This window comes from Miscanthus floridulus, chromosome 5, assembly GCF_019320115.1.
Source record: "Miscanthus floridulus cultivar M001 chromosome 5, ASM1932011v1, whole genome shotgun sequence".
NCBI lineage: Eukaryota > Viridiplantae > Streptophyta > Magnoliopsida > Poales > Poaceae > Miscanthus > Miscanthus floridulus.
This window is the reverse complement of record NC_089584.1, coordinates 108,842,362-108,860,091: the sequence shown is the minus strand read 5'-3', so window position 1 is coordinate 108,860,091 and position 17,730 is coordinate 108,842,362. Positions and strand designations below refer to the sequence as shown.

General features: G+C 46.5%; 1 protein-coding gene across 1 annotated transcript; it reads left to right on the top strand.

Moving 5' to 3' along the window:
* Positions 1–1,949: 1,949 nt before the first annotated feature.
* LOC136452963 (mannan endo-1,4-beta-mannosidase 2-like) lies at positions 1,950–4,271 on the top strand. The gene is made up of 5 exons (XM_066453538.1): positions 1,950–2,529; positions 2,637–2,834; positions 3,044–3,166; positions 3,278–3,495; positions 3,594–4,271. The coding sequence occupies exons 1-5, from the start codon at positions 2,143–2,145 to the stop codon at positions 4,012–4,014; spliced, it is 1,347 nt and encodes a 448-aa protein (XP_066309635.1). The 5' UTR covers positions 1,950–2,142; the 3' UTR covers positions 4,015–4,271.
* The last annotated feature ends 13,459 nt before the right edge of the window (positions 4,272–17,730 follow it).

Here is a 17,730-nt window from a genome sequence, read left to right as displayed (position 1 = left end):
ATTGAAATGGTACGACTCATAGCACACGCAAACAGGCCATGCATTTCTGGCGCCGTGTTAGTTAAGTGGCGACTAGTAGTACCTAAGCATGTTGGTTAAGCCCAGCGAACAGGAAGGGGCGGTGCGGCTGTCTGCCTGAGATCTCAAGGAATCATGTGAACTGTTGTGGCAACTTTCCTCTGCTCTTTCCTTTCCCTCGTATAGTTGTATGTAAAAAAAAATACATAGATAGAGTGCACTTATGCACAATTTTCTATTTTTCTTTTAAATACATGTATAAGCAAATTTCGTAAAACAACATACAAATTAGGATTTTTTTTACATGCACATCCTTGGCGCCGCGATAGGGCATGTTTGGTTCCTAGCTCATAAATTTAGTCAACTAAACTACCTTCTAAATTTTAGTCAGACAACGTTTGGTTTGGTGGATTAATTGTGACTAAACTTGACATGTGCATGTTTAGGATGATCAAAACGCCCCTAAGCTCCTGCCCCTGGCATTTGGCCGGCGGGGAAGGGGAGGAAGGACCATCGGCCGACGGAGAAGGGGAGGAAGGAGAACTGGCTGACATAGAAGGGGAGGAAGAAGTGCCTGCCTGCCGGTGAGCTCCAGCGAGATCCGGTCAAGATGAGCTCGGCACACGAGATCCGGTGAGCCCCGTCCCTAGCGCGCGCGGCCGGCCGGGTAAGCTTCGGCGAGATCCGGCGCTGTCCTATCCCCAACGCGTGCAGCCGGCATGGTGAGCACCGGCCACGGGCGGTGGCGGCGCCAAGGGCTCCATCGTGCGTGCGTGCCTGGAGCCCCGGTCTCGCGCAGGTGCGGCGAGCGGCTGGGCGGGCAGCAGCGAGCGCAGGGGCGAAGCCCGGCCGCGGGATAGGGTTGGCGCTCGGGACAGGGCAATTATGAGGGGCACCACCTGTCCAGGTGGGCTTTTAGTCCTTTTTAGTAAGCTTTGGGTGACTAGTTGACTAAATGCCATTTAGTCAAAGTGTTTGGTAAAAAAGTTACTAAAAGGGACTAAAGCTACTAAATTTAAGAGCTACTAGGTGAACCAAACACCCCCTTACTTGTGCAAGCTGTACAAATTAGGATTTTCTTTTTCCACATATACATCCGCGTCACTCATGCAAGCTGACACATAAAATATATTACTGCACCACCGACACTGTTAGAGGAAGTACAATAATTGGGTTATAGCGGAGCAAATGATGATGTGAAGAAAAAAAGAAAGGAGAGAGAAAGAAAAGTTTGGCTCTAATGCAAGCAACAGGCTGGACACGAAGATAAATATTAAGTGAATACGAGGAGGATTCAGAAAGAGAAGACGGGACAGGTAAAAGTAACAATAAAAGTTTGTTATAGACAAATAAAAGACTATTATTATATAGCTTGGCTTTTCTAATTTGACTAATAGTTAAATATTGCTATATTATTTATCTTGCTCTTATGTAGTGTACATGCGGTGCGGAAAACCCTATATGAACAACAATAAATGGCAAATCACGCATTACATTGAAGACGGCAATTCGTATGGGTTCCTTATTAAAGAATTAAAGATGCATCCCACAACCACTCGAATACTCGAGTCTCTGGCCGTGGCCGACGTTTTCGTAGGATAAAAAACACCATTGCCACTCCTGTCCCTGGACCTGGAAGTCCTAGATACAAGAAAAACAATCCCGCGGCATGTTCTTTTGGCTATAGCTTCTCTTTAACAATCGTAAATTTTTAGGTCAGAATAATATTTTGTTTTCACATAAATCAATCAGCGGCACCCCGATACGAACCAGCCAACGGTCTTCAGCTGCGCATGCACCGCTGCACGCCCCCACAGAGTCACAGAGTAACAGTGAGTATTTTCTATCAACTGCCGCCGACGCCCAACGCAGAGCCGAGGCACCCCCCTGTCCCGTTGTCCGCTGCCAGCTCCTCCTACTTCAGGAGTACTCCTTCACAGTCCGCTCCCTGCGCCTCCTCTTCTCCTCCTCCCACTCCACTGTCCTCAGCTCCTGCCTCCTGCCGCTCCACTCCACCTTCTCGAACATCTGGGGAGTATCCCACTCCCACCCCACCCCCGCATGGTCACCCCATAGCCCCCTCAAGCTCCCCCGAGAACCCACCCCACCGACGCACCGGCAGCAATGGCGGTGGGCAGCGGCCTGGCCCTGTACCACGTCCTTGGCGTGGCCACCTGCGTGGCGCTGCTCTACTTCACCTTCGGCGAAGTGGACCTCCGCCAAATCTCCCTCCCGTCCATGCCCGTCTCCGTCTCCATGCCCTCCTCCTCCTTCGTGGAGCGGCGCGGCGCGCAGCTGTTCCTGGACGGCCGGCCGTTCTACGCCAACGGGTGGAACTCCTACTGGCTCATGGACCAGGCCGTGGAGCCGAGGTCCCGGGACCGCGTCTCCCGCATGTTCCGCACTGGCGCCGAGATGGGCCTCACCGTCTGCCGCTCCTGGGCGTTCAACGACGGCGCCTACAACGCCCTCCAGATCTCCCCCGGCCACTTCGACGAGCGCGTCTTCAAGGTAAACAAAAATTAGGAAATCTCATTACTGCAGTGCAGCTGCCCCCCGATAATTTTAGCCGGAAATGCCGCGCTTTTTCTGAGGTGCTAACTAATGGACCGCATCAGGCGCTGGACCGGGTGGTCGTGGAGGCCGGGCGGCACGGGGTGCGGCTCATCCTCAGCCTGGCGAACAACCTGGAGGCGTACGGTGGGAAGACGCAGTACGTGCGGTGGGCGTGGGAGGAGGGCGTCGGCACCTCCGCCTCCAACGATTCCTTCTTCTTCGACCCGGCCATCCGCGACTACTTCAAAGTCTACCTCAAGGTCAGCTGGTTCTTTCCTAGTAATAATCCCATTAATCTCGCCAGCTCGGGGAATTAGTTTACTGTGACAGGCACTGCAGTGTATTACTGTAGTACTATATATATGTACTGTAGTGTCGGTCACCGGTTTCACCACGGGCGCAGCAGTGTCGGTCACCGGTTTCACCGGCCAAATTAACCCACCCTTGACACTTTTTTTTGGGGGTGCAGACGCTGCTGACGAGGAAGAACCACTTGACAGGGGTGGAGTACAGGGACGACCCCACCATCCTCGCGTGGGAGCTGATGAACGAGCCCCGCTGCACCACGGACCCATCCGGCGACACGCTGCAGGTGAGCCATGACCCGCGTCCGGCGTCAATAGAGAGTTTCCGCTGATTGCGTCGGTGACCGTGGCCCATTTCTTCGTCATAATGCATTGGTGGAAATGAATTACTCGTACAGCGCTGGATGGAGGAGATGGCGGCGTACGTCAAGTCCATTGACAAGAAGCATCTGCTCACCGTCGGCACCGAGGGGTTCTACGGGCCGACGAGCCCCCAGGAGAAGCTGAACGTCAATCCGGGCATTTGGAAGGACAACAACTACGGCTCGGACTTCATCCGCAACGCCAAGATCCCAGACATCGACTTCGCTTCCATCCACCTCTACCCTGACACCTGGTAACCATCCCAATCCGAAAAAAGACAGCATTTCTTTCACCTTATTGTCAGTCCCCGTGAGAGTGATGGATGGATCGTGTCCGCGCGCGTACGTGCAGGCTGCAGCAGCAGCACGCGACGGTAGACGAGAAGCTCAAGTTCGTGAAGCGGTGGGTCGCGTCCCACATCGAGGACGGGGACAGGGAGCTGGGCAAGCCGGTGCTCACCACCGAGTTCGGCCTCTCGCACCGCGCCAAGGGCTTTGACCACTCCCACCGCGACGTCTTCTACAAGGCCGTCTACGACATCGTCTACAGGTCGGCCGTCCACGGCGGCGCCGGCGCCGGCGCCTTCGTGTGGCAGCTCGCCGTGGAGGACATGGAGGAGTTCCACGACGACTTCTCCGTCGTGCCCAGCGAGCACCCGTCGCTGCACAGGCTCATCAAGTCGCAGTCGTGCAGGTTGGCCAAGCTGAGGCGCGGGGTCGGTGGGGAGGAGGCCAAGAGGATGCTGTCGGTGTGTGCCGCTGGCTCGTCGTAGGAACGACGACGAGGTGGTGCGCAGGCAGAAGCCATTTCCAATTCCACGTGTCGTCCTTTCAGCTTTGTTGCGCCCAGGGCGTTGTCCTCCGAATCAAGGGAGTGGTGAAGTGTGTGTTGTGTCAGAAATAGATCAGCGAAAAATGAACCGTTCGGCTGATACATAAGCCGTTTTTTTTTTATGAGAGAAAAATAATATAGATTTTAGCTCATAAGTTCAATCAGCTGGAAATAGAAAGCAAAAAAAGGTGTGTTGCATGCTCGTGAGGTCTGGTGATGCTGCTGGTTAGATTCGTTTCCCGCCAGCGTTAGATCATTGTCCCTCTTCTCTGTGCGTCGCCACATCAGCATGACCGAATGCTGAACCGTGTTCAGTTAGAGTCCGGTCGCCTACGTTCGGTCTTAGACCGAGAGTACCATCTTCTTTTATAATTGACCGGACGCTGCTCCCCAAAGTCCGGTCACCACGTGACCAGTATTCAGTCATTGTTTGACAGTGAAAAGCACCTCATTCAATTCACCAACTTCTCCATCCTTGCTCCAATGTGCCAACCACCAAGTGTACCACCTTGAGTATGTGTGTTAGCAAATTTTCATAAATATTTTTAAGTGTGTTAGCTTTCCACTAGATCCTAAATGCATATGCAATGAGTTAGAGCATCTAGTGACACTTTGATAACCGTATTTCAATACGAGTTTCACCCCTTTTAATAGTACGGCTATCGATCCTAAGTGTGATTACACTCTCTAAGTGTCTCGATCACTAAACCAAAAAGCTCCTATCAATTTCACCTTTGCCTTGAGCTTTTTTATTTTTCTCTCTCTTTCTTTTTAAGTTGAAGCACTTGATCATTACCATGGCATCACTATCATCATGTCATGATCTTCATTTGCTTCACCACTTGGAGTAGTGCTACCTATCCTATAATCATTTTGATAAACTAGATTAGCACTTAGGGTTTCATCAATTCACCAAAACCAAACTAGAGCTTTCACACGCCTGTCACCGTTAATACGAGGGTTAGGTGGAACAGCACCGGCACGCCCGACGCTATTCTTGATGTGAACCCTCTAGTATGGCCCGTCATGACCACGGGTTATATCGAGGCGTGCCAGTCTCTTCCTTGATGTCATAGTTTTGACCCAGGCCCATACGCCTGGACTTGGAGCGTTGGCGGCGGTATGGGTCTTCGTCGGGCGAGACGGAGTCCGTACCCATGGGGTCGGGTGAGGCGGAGCCCGTCCCAGAGGTCAGGCAAGGCAGAGATCGTGGCCTCAGGGTTGGGCGAGGTGGAGATCGCGACCTCGAGGTTGGGCGAGGCGGAGCCCACCCCTAGAGGTCGGGCGAGGCGGAGCCCACGACCTCAGGGTCGGGTGAGGTAGAGCCCTCCCTCAGAGGTTGAGCGAGGCGGAGCCCATGTGCCTAGGGTCAGTTGGAGCTGTAGTTGCGCTCTTGACTGCTCGGATGAATCAATATTGATGACCATTTGCTCATCCTCTTTGGGTATCTTAGTATTAGTCCCCAATAGTAGCCCCCGAGCCTACGGAGGAGTAGAATACTCCTTCGGAGGCTTTTCTAAATAGAAGGAACCTGAGGGCCTTGGCTTTCTTTTGTCGCCCACGGCATGACCTGGGGATGGTGATTCCATTTCGTCGAGATCAGACCCCTCGGGGGTATAGCCGTGAGATTTGTTGGGTCGAAAAAGGTCTTTCCTGATTTTGCCCCCTATGGGGGTCTGTCATTCTGTGACCGTGCGTTTGGTCTTCGTGCGAGTCCAACTTTCCTCGAGCCCCCACCCGTAGCAGGGGTCCGGTCGAGGATCGGCTCGTCTTTGCGATTGTCTTCCCTCAAGCGTTTTTTGATAAAAACAGAGGGGTCAAGCTGTGTCATGATTTTCCTCTATGGATGAATCATGGTGCTCGGTGAGCGGTTAATGGGCTAGTTCGAGTGGGGCCCCGACATCTCGTTCATGGGGAACCGGCTTGGGTTAGCTTGGTGACTGACTCCAGATTCTCAATGGTCAATCCATATAGTTCTCGGGTCCGTTCGACCGGTCCCGAGGGCTTTCTGCCTTTCTTTGACGAAAAACCATGGATCATATCTAGCCGAGACTCGAACATGGCCGGGATGCTAGCGGGCCCATCCCTTTCCACCCCTCTCTCTAAAGGTGCCTGGAGCGGTTTGCCGAACCCGTCGGTGGGCCAACCTTTGAACTCCTAGGCCTAGATGGGCCGTAGGAGTGTTTTTAGCTCTGTATCCCTTTTACCTAAGACGGGTCATGGCCTGTTCGGGTTGACAAAATGTTCGGTGCGTTTTTCGAGGGGATGGCCATAGGTTGCATGCGCACGCCCTATGACGAGTCATGGTGACAGGTCATGGCAGGCATAGAGATCTAGGCGAACGGTTGGTTTACTTGCACCCGTCGCCCCTATAAAACCAAGGGGCTAGTCCTCCGTGTTTCATATGCACGCCTGCATTCCTACCTCCGTAGCTGTAACACCTTAGGTGTTTGACTTCCATATTTGCACTTGCATTTCATAAACATGAGCATCATTCATCCATTCATGAGTTTAGAATTGTCTGAAACATGCTTTTGAAACATTGCAACATATTGTTACATTCTATGTGTGATTGTTTTAGGAAATGCATAGTGTGTAACACTTAAGTGCAACATGTGCAACACACTTTAGTGAAACATGGTTAGCTAGTACAATGCCACCAACTCATGAAACATATGAAACATGGTTTTGAAACAGAAGTCACAAAGTCACTTGTTTGTCCTTGTTTCAGTACATGTGATGCTTGATTTTGGTGTGACCAATGTGTGGTGTGGCTAATTATCCTCTTAAGCAACTTAGTTATACTTAGAATGTCATTAGGAACAATGTTCATGTTGATCATTTTGCCTAATTAGGTTTCCAAGTCATGGTTTGACTATTTTAGACCTCTAGAGCTCTTGGGTTTGACTATTTAAAAAATATAGCTTAGAGTGTTTGCATGTCTGAGCAACCTAAAGCAAAGTTGTAGCAAATTTTATAAGGAACAAACTTTGTTTAAGAGACAAGTCATGAAAATGTGCAGAACATGCTGTAAAGGGACCCACAAGTCAGTTTTGAGGTCCATTTGAAGGTTCTGAAAAAATTTCTAAGTCACAAAGCCCATTTCAGTTTTATTTGCTTGACTTGGCGATGAGTTTACTCATGATTCTTGAAGAATTAGGTCTTGATCTTTTAATAGAAGTTGTAGCTGGTACATAGGGGTACAACTTTTATCTTGATGGTTTTTGCTAATGATCAAAGACTTGGTAGTTTCAACATGTTGAATGTGCACTGTCAGACATCGATGGCGTAACTGAATCAGCGCTACAGTGCCAACCGGCAACAGAGACCGGCCGCCGCGTGGCCACCACGCGCCGTGACCGGCCTGGCATCGCTGGCCGTGGTCGACTACAAGGAGGCCGCATCCGTCTGCGCTCCGGCTCACTCTCAGTCGCTCTCTCCATCTCGCGCGCGTCCGAGGCGTTGAGAAAGCAACGCCGCCACCGTCGCCATTGCTCCGCCAAGCTCATGCACCACCACAGCCCCACCATTGCCTGAGCCTATACGCCAGAAGCTCCGCCTTGCTTAGCTCCACCATCTCCACCAACTTGCAGCGTCAATCGACCTTAGGTGAGGGCCTTCGGCCATTTCCGTCGCCGTCCGCCATGACCAGGTCTCCCCAGAGTCAGAGCTCACCATGGCCGACCACCATCGGAGCCTTCTCACGTCACTTTCTTCCTTCCCTTAGCTTCCTCGCGAGCCCTAGAAGCTCATACCGAGCTTAGCCATGCCCTACATGGCCGGACCTCGCTAGAGCACCATCGGATTCCACCGCCGTCCACCATGCACGCCACCGTCCTTGCTAGAGTTCGGTAGAGGTTGAGGGAAGAGCATGGTTAGGTGTGGCTCATCGTGGCAAGCATGCCGGTGCCCTGTTCTGTGGTCTCTGACTGGTGGGACCATTGATCCCGCGGGTCCCGCGCGTCACTGAACCATGTTTAGGTTTTATTGATTTAAATGCAGATTTGATGCTATATTGTAAAATCTATATCTAGAGTTTGGTAGCTCCAAATTGGGTGGTTCCAATTTTGTTAGGATCATAGTGAAGTGTAGTATTTAAGAAAAATATAACATGAACACTTGTAGTGGAATTTTTGGATGTATTAAATAGGAATTTGAAATGTGTTTTTAAATGCATGCAAACTTGTTTAAATTATATCTTGAGTTCCTGTGCTCCAAAAATTATGAACTTTTGTTGGTGAGCTATTCTTGATTAGTAGAAGCTCTGGTGTAGTTCTCATATATATTTATCATTTCTCTTAATTAATTAAATAAATTAAGAAAGGCATTAAAAGAAATGAATTGGTGGTGAACACTTTACTTTCTGGTGTTCTTATGACATGTGTGATAAGTGAGTGGAGTTGGTTTTGTCCAATTATTTGTTTGCAACATAAGTTAATAAATATTTTCTGCCATTGTCTTTCTAGACAGTTCTCAGGACTTTACAAAGTTCCCCATGATATTTTGGTTTGCTGGGAATGTGGTGAATACAAAAGTTGTATATAACTTATGTATCTAGCTCATGTCAAAATTTGGTGGCAATTGGCCTAGTAGTTTAGGAGCTACAGCCATTCAAAGTTAGATCACAGTTTTGCTTGCTCTTTGTCTTGTTGGACCTAATTATGTGGTTCTATAAATTTGACCTAGTAAAGTTTGGAATCATGCCTTGTGGTCTGAAAATGAATTGTAGGAACTTTCATAAGCTTTCCAAATTGTCTTGTTGCCTGTCATTTCGATTTGTAGATCTCTAGTTTTGGTCAGTTTACTATACCGCTATATAAGTTCCTGTTTTGCTAAAATACGAATGATTGTGTGTGATCAGTTGTGATATTCTTGTTGATTGTTTAGGTGCTAGCCTAACTTGAGAACATGCTTAGGTGCAGGTGCTAGGTCCTTAACTGAAGATGAGCAATTGTACATTAGATTGTATAAACTTGGTAAGTTAAAGTGATTTGAATAGAGCTTCAGTCGGAAAATGCGGACTGCAGTAAGCATGTGCATTCCCCGAGCATTTCTAACTTCGTTCATTTGCATTCATGATATTTATCGTGCGCATACATGCAATAGGTGTGCTAGAGGGAGTGACGCTGCTGGAATTCAAGGGAGCGAGCTAGGAGGAGAAGCCCAAGGTGCAGGCAATCGACGAAGCAGCCGCCGAGGAGGAATTGCCCGAGTGCCCTGACCACCGTCCTTCCTCTTTCCTAAAAGATAAGCCCCAGAGCATATTAAGTCTCCCATGTTTTTACAAATATCTTGAGTATCTTTTATTCATTGATGATGCATTAAGTATAGGAATTGGTTGAAACCAATTGTTGCATTATATATCCATCCTTGTCTAGGTATCGCACTTGAATCCTATTTAAGTTTAGGAACAGGTTAAATGCTTAGCCATGCTTAGTGCGGTAGATGTTAGGTGATTTCCTATCACCTACGAGCTTTAGGATGAGGTGGATCATGGTTGGCTATATTTGCTATCGTGGAAAAGAACCATGTTAATAATGAATTAAGTCTGGGTGGAGTCTTGTGTAGGGTTGGACATAGTGCCTCTGTCTGTGACGTTTAAGGACCGATACGCTGTACGTCCTTATGTCTGTTGAACATAGCCTAACACTTAGCTGGCTAGATAACTCGTTCCAACCGTGAAGCCTTGTAGCTCGACTCAGGCCGAGAACGTGAGTAGTGGCGTGCATTCTGGAGGTAGGAAGGATGTGCGGAGAGCCATTGGCATAAGTCCATGGCGGGTTAGAGTCCCGAGCAACCTTGGCAGAGTGGTTCTCTGAGAATGTCGATCTATTCAGACTCGCGACTCCTAAATTGTGCCAAAGGTGACTTGTTGCGACCCTGACGGGGGAAGCAGGGTTTGTGTTTAGGAATACCCCTCCAGCTGGATAGGAATCGATTCAAATTGCCATCTCTCCCGGATAGTGAGAACTTGACTGAGCAGTGACAACGTAGATTCAATTAATTTAACGATATGGTTAAATGGATGATGATGATAATGTTGCCATGATTTATACCTGCTATGGTTATTAATGTTTACATCTTAATCAAATGATTGCTTAGTACAGGTGCTAATATAGATGATAGGTTAATGGCTAAAAGTCACTGCTAGCTCAGGTTAAGTGTTGATCATTATTACTTATGCTTTTCCGCAAAAAGAAAGTGTCAGTCAAATCCACTAAATTAAGCTATGCATGATCCTTGGTGTCATTTGTTTTGGTTTTCGATGGGTAAGTCTAGCTGAGTACATTCTCGTACTTAGGGTTTATTCCCTCTTGTTGCATATGACCTTCTATATCAGGGCTTCTGTAAGTATTGTCTCCACCCGGCGGGTGACGAAGACTAGATCATGGGCATGATCTCTGTTTCTCTTATCCGAATGCTTTTGCGGGTTGTGATCAGCAAACCAGTATTTGTATTTGAACTCGGGTGTGTAAGTTAAACTATTTGCTTCCGCGTACTTTACAAGACTTGTTTTATAATAATGATGACTCTGAGGTGATGTAATCTATTTGCAAACCGTCTGTGAAATGTTGTAACGTATGATATGTTATGTTGAATTACTGTGATCTTGGTTGTATGCAAGTTGGTTTGAAATCCTTCGAGGTTTTAGTTGACTACCGGGTTTATATGGGCTCAAGTGCAAGAATTTGATCGTTTCGGCGATTGTTTTTGTACTTATGCTCTTATAAATTGGTCGGTTCTATGACAGCTGGTATCAGAGCTAGATTCAACACTAAACATGTCATACGGGTATTTAAAACAAAAGCTTTTGTTGTAAAAACAGTTTTCCAACTTATAGTTATATATAGGTGTTCAAAAATAAAAAAATTTATAGTGTGCTGGTGATCACATCCCTTGTAGCCCACTTAAGGACTTCTAGGTGGCTTATATAATTACTAACTTGGGGGAAATTGATTGTTTCTATTTCGTCGTCCATGCGGCGTGCTATTGCATGGGTGCCATTCGCTTGAATGGTAATGTACGGATCAATTGCCTCTACGCTAAGCTAAGTGTGAGTTGTGAGAGCATGACCGTCCAACTGTCGGTCTAGGGGAGAGTTAGTTGTGGTTACTGGAGTATTTACATGTTGCGTACATGTATATATGAAGGTACTTAATTGTGGGTATATCTGTCAGGTAGTTTGGATACCAAAGTATATATATCTGGGGATGTATATATGGAGAGTATCTTAGTTACTACTTTCGTTATTAGCATTATCTTGTTGGGTTAGGCTGCAATGAAGTTTTCTGCAGGTACGCTAACAACGCACCGTGTAGATCGACTAGTTACCACTAATTGAGAGAACGTATGTATGCCACCGTATATTCCGCTAAAACTTAAAATTTCTTAGGTTTGTGAGGACGTACGGAACGAGCATGCATCATATTCACTCATGTCATTCATATTGCATTACTCCTTCCCTTATAATTGCTTATCCCAAGTATTAAGTTCAATCTCTCAACAAATTAATCCTCTCACATGAGTTGCATCCCTTTTTGATACAGATGGCCACGCCCGTGTTTCCTACTAGTAGCAGCACCTTTTTGGACTAGTTCGGCATGCCCACCTTGCTCTGGAGGGTGCTCAGCTTAGTTGGGTACCTAGAGGCACCCTGCTACACGTGGAGGGAGGCGGTGCCATTGGGAGATGTACCATGGTACGTGGTGACCTTTATAGTGCCACAGAACCCCACGAGACTGTTGTGGCATGGGTGGTGTAACACCCTAGGTGTTTGGCTTCTACTAATTGCATGTCATTTCATAAACATGTGCATTATCCATGTCATCATGCCATTATCATTGAAACATACGTATGCAACATTTTAAATTGTATGTGTTTCATGCTTGATTGCTTAGAGTGGTAGTAGTGCAACATGGGAATGCAACATGAAACTCTCATACCTTGAAACATGGCAACATGGTAGTAATGTGGCAATTATAAAATGACAACAAGGTCTTGAAACATGTGAGACATTTCATTGCAACATATGAATGAATTGCTTGTTTTACTTTCTTTATCACATGTGATCATTAGAAGTGGTATAACAATTTTGTAAAATGGTTGATCATGGTCTATTACACCTTAACTACACTTAGGTTACTTGTTTGGACATTGTTCATGTAGATCAAAATGACCGAAATGCCCTTAATTGCATGTTTGACTAGAATTGACCCTAGGAGTCTCACTGTTTGACTGATTCAAAAGTCCAACTTAGAGACTTCACATGGCTATGCACTCTTTACCAAAGTTGTAGCTAATTTATCAAGGAACAAAAGTTGTTTTATGGCCAACTCATGAAAATGTGTGGAACATGCTCAAACATGGCCCACAAGTCAGTATTTCATGCTGATTCCACACTTAGAAATTTTTCTAAGTCATAGTTACGTTTTCAGTTGCATCAAGCTCACTTTGGCTTCATGTAACTTCGGATCCACGACGAATTAGGTGTTGGTCCTTGAAGCGAAAGTGTAGATGGATGATAGGCCTACATTTTTCATGTATACTGTTTTTGCAATAGATCAATGGTTTAGCCGTGTTGACACGTTGAAATGTCGCTGACAGTCACTGTCATCAAGTACTGAATCGCCGTTTTCAGAAAACGGACAGTGTTCGTCATGGCCGACCGGCGCAGGAGCGTCTCGCCGCGTGGCGTCCATGCTCGGCCAAGGTCTCCACGTCGCGTGCTTGAGCTCCAGATGAAAGCCACGCCTCGCCACTCTCTCTGCGTCTCGCCATTTCCCCCTCTCGCCTTCACCGCGCGCAGCGCCACGCCACAGCAGCCCTCCGCCATTGCTGGCCGAGCGTCGCCGTCGTCGTACGCGCACGCCACCGCGAAAACGCGTTGCACCGTCCGCCTGTAGCCTCGCCGTGAGCCCCTCTGCCACCCCCACCCCTCAGCCAGGTCGATTGTGCCGTGGTAAGGGTGAATTCGACATTCCCTTCCACCGCCGCCGTGGCTGTTCTCGCCGGAGATGACGCTCCGCGCGGCCAGCTCTCCCCGCGTCTTCCCATTCCTTCCTCTGGCTCGCGCTAGGTCATAGGAACACCACCGAAGCTCCTCGAGCCACCCGTTAGGGCTACGACGCCGTAGCGTCGCCGGAGCCGGCCATGCCGTGACCAAGCACCGCCGTGGCCATCGCCGCCCCCTCCAGCTGTGTCCTTAGCTACAATAGATGATTCCCTTAGGTCCGCTAGGGTGAGGCGAAACTGTTGGCACCGTTGCCTTCGCCGGAGGAGCCACCGGCGGCGAGTTACGCCGTCGCCTTCCTCCGCTCCCCTGCCTGTCTCGCTGTCACGCGGGACCCGGTTGTCAGCCGCCGAGACTCAGGCGGGAGCCCAGCCTAGGCCGCGCCGTGTGTTTGGGCCGCTGGCGCCGCATCATGGGCCGCGCCTGTGTGCTCGCGGGCTGCCGTTTCTTGGGCTGGCCCGAGTAGGGCTGAGTGTTGTTTTCCTATTTTGTTTTGTTTATTTATTTCACAGATTTATGTACATCTTGAAAAATATCTAGCTCCTAGTATATAGATCCAAATGCTATGGTTCTAATTTTGTTAAGTTCCTGGTCATGTCTAGTATTTAATAAAAATATTATATGAGCAAATGTTTTAGAAAAATTGGATGAATTAAATAGGAGTTTGAAATGTGTTTTTAGAAGCATGCAAACTTGTTTGAATTTTATCTTGAGTCTCTGTGGTCCAAAAATTATGAAATTTTGTGGGTCCTCTATTTTGTTTTAGTAGAGTCTCTGGTTAAAATTTCAGAGCTAGTGCATGTGTAGTTTTTAAGTTATAGAATTTCCTTTTATTAATGGGTGGATCTTGTGTGAATTTTCATAATTTTTCTATAGATCCAGTAAAGGTAAAATTTGGTGGGTACTATTCTTATGCTAGAATGATGCTAGGAAAAATGTGAAATCTGTTGCTTGACACTTTTCATTAGGATTTCCTAATTATGCCATTTTAAGCCAGTATGCCTTATCATTTTTGTGTAGACTGTTATACTTACTTAATGGCTTTGAAATTTTTATGATGGTCTATGTGCAGCATGAGATAGCTACTGTAATTTTTGTAGATTTTTATAAATAGTTTTTCTATATATTGCTTTAATCACCTAATTAACTAGATAAATTAGAAAAGGGTATTAAATAATTTATTTAGAAGTTGACACTATACTTTCTGATGTTTATTAGGTATGCAAAACAAGTTGGTAAACTTGGTTTGATCAAAGTATGCTTTTGCACAATCATTAAATAATTAAGTTAGTAACCCCGTCATTCTGGACAGATTCTAGGTTTGCTAGAAATTGATTTAGTTAACATAAGAATCATGCTTTGATGTTTACAAATGTTTTGTAGAGAATTTCATAAGCTTTCCAGAATGTCCTCATGCAAGTCATTTGGAATTGTAGAACTTTAGTTGTGATTTAATTAAGGGACTACTTGTATGCATATGAAACTTAAATGTTAAATTATGTATACCTTTATTATTTCTAAGTTGTGGTAATGTTCCTAGGTGTTAGGCCTTTAACTGAAGATGAACATCTTTATCTTAGGTTATGCAAGTTAGGTAAGTTGATCTTGTCTTTAAGTTAAGTAGATACATGCTTAAAGTGATTTGAATAGAGCCAATTACTCGGTAAATGAGTGTCCAGTGATACTTTCATAAACACTCACTGTGATTCATTCATCATGAGCATCATGTCATTCCTTATGCATCCATGATATTTATATTTTGCATCGGCATGCAATAGGTGTACCGAAAGGAGTAACCCTGCTGGAATTCGAGGAACTAAGCGAGCAGCAGCAGCCGACACCGGAGATTCAGGAGGAGCAGCCTTCAGGAGAAGTGCCAGACGAGGTCGCCGTTGAGTGCCCGGATCACCGTCCTTGCAACTTTGTGAAAGGCAAGCCCCGGAGCATATTAAGCCTCCTAATTTCTAAAATGCAGTTACAATATTATTGTTACATATATATGTTGATGCATTAAGTTAGGTGTTGGATGCAAACAATTGCTGCATTGGTTACCCAATCCTTGTCCAGATATTGTTACCCTGAATCCTATGTAGCTCAGGCTCGTGTAGTGCTTAGCCCTGCTTTAACACGATAGAAGTCAGGTGATTTCCTGTCACCTGCGAGATATAGGAAGATACATATGGCACGGTTGGCTATATTTGCTATCGTGGAAAAGAACCAGTCTTAATTTGAAATGAAGACCGAGCAGAGGCTTGCCGGTTTGCAGTGACTCCGTCTGTGTCGATTAAGGACTGAGTCTTGGAGCCTTTCCTGTTCATGTTGAATGCATGCCTCTCTCTTAGTTGGCCGGGTCTGGAGACCGACCGCGAAGCCGAGTAGCTCAACTCAGGCCGGGAGTCGATAAGTATAAAGTACGCCTCGGAAGGGAGCCGTAGGTATGAGTCCAAGGGCAGGTGATTTAAAAGTCCTGATCGTCCTGGCAGAAGGGTAATCCCTGAGAGCGCTGGCGCTGATCGAACCTGCGAATTTGGTTCCTGAGTTGTACCAAAGGTAACCCACGGCTACCCTTGCTAAGTATGCCAGGGTGAGAGTTAGGAATACCCCCTCAGCTGAGTTGTAATTCGATTCGAATCGCCGTCTCTCCCGGTTAGTGAGAACTTGACGGGCTTATCTCCAATGTAGATACCCTTAATAACATAATGGTTCGGAAATGATGATATGATGATGACAGCCTTATTATACCTGCTATGGTTAATATTGTTTGCTCCTAATAAGTGAGTGCTCTAGTACAGGTGCTAATCTAGTGGACAGGTAAATAATGATAAGCTTGATGCTAATTTTAAATTGGTTACTATAATCTTAAGCTCTTTTATGCAACTGTGTCAAGCTAGCCCACCTGAAAAAGCCTTGCATGATCCTTGGTGTCTTTATTTCTATTTTTGTCAGATAAGTCTAGCTGAGTACCTTCTCGTACTCAGGGTTTATCTCCCACCTGTTGTAGATGACCAGTTCTACTTTGGTTGCTGCAAGTACTGCCTTCTCCCAGCTGGGGATGAAGACTAGACCGTTGGGCGCAGTCTCTACTAGTTCTCGTACCTGATAATGCTTTGGTGGGTCATGACTCAGACTTGGCAATGTATTTGAAAACCTTGATGTTTTGTACTAAACTATGTTGCTTCCGCACACTCAAACTTGGTTTGTAATATTCTAATTCAACTCTGATGGATGTAATCCGAATGCTACTTGTGAAATGTTGTAACAAATGATGTGTTGTGTTGAATCATTACGATCTTGGTTTGTATGTCGAGAGTTGGTTGAAATCCTTCATGATTTCTGGACTACCAGGATTATGGGAGCTTAAGTACAGGAATTTGATCGCTTCGGTGATTGTTTTTGTACTTACGTTCTTATGATTTGGTCGGTTCTGTTACAGCTGGCATCAGAGCAAGATTTGACACTAAACACGTCATTTGTGTATTTAAAACAAAAGTATTTGTGAAAATCCTAAATTAAATACTAAGTATTGCCAGTGGTCATATCCCTTATGCCCAAATAAGGACTCTTAGGTGGCTTATTAAAGTACTAACTTGGGGGTTCCTGCTTGTTTCTGTTTCGTCGTCCATACGGCGTGCTATTGTATGGATGCCATCCGCTTGGGTGGTAATGTATGGATCAAAATACCTCTACGCTCTGGTAAGTGTGAGTTGTGAGAGCATGACCGTCCAACCGTCGGTCTAGGGGAGAGTAGTTGTGGTTGCTCGCATACTTACATGTTTAATCATGTATCTATGAGAGTACTTAATTATGGGTATCTCTGACGGGTAGCTGTGATACTAGAGTATATGCATCAGGGGATGTATGTATGAAAGTATTTAGTTTACTGCTTGTTTTCTATGCTTTTTGGGAAATTATTGGGCTAAAATGAAATTTTCTACAGGTACACTAACAACGTATCATTGTAGATCGACTAGCTACCGTCTATGAGAGAACGTATGTATGCCACCGTATATTTCGCTAGCCTTTAAATTTTCTAGGTTTGTGAGGATGTACGGATCGTGCATGCATCATGTTCAAGCATACATGGCATTTCTTGCATTACTCCCTCCTTTAAAAGTGATTGTCCCGACTAATTAAATTTCGTATCCCTTAAATGATTCTCCCCTTACGTTGTAACTTTTTGCTACAGATGGCGCGCATGAAATGCACTGCTCGTAAGTCCGCTGGAGGTAGGGCTCCTCGTCACCATTTAGCTCCTCGTGAGCCCCATCCTGAGCCTACTGAGGCTGAAAGGCTGAGGGCAGAGCTAGCTCAGGTGACTGCTGAAAGGACTGCAGTTCAGCAGCGTTTGGAGCAAGTCACGCAGGAACGGGATCAAGAGAACCTGGAGGTTCAGAGGTTGACAATTGCTCACCGCAACTATGAGCGTATGTTGGTTCACATGCTGAACCAACGGAATGAAGCCTGGCACAAGGAGAATGTGTTGAGAGCGAGGCAGATTGAGCTAGAGCAGCAGTTGGCAGCTATAGAAGAGTACAATGACAATCTCCATGAGGAGGTTCACCTACTGCACAATCAACTTCACCCTATCCTGCCACCTGATGAGGATGAGATGGGTTCTGGTGTCATCATGACTGAAGGCATGGAGGC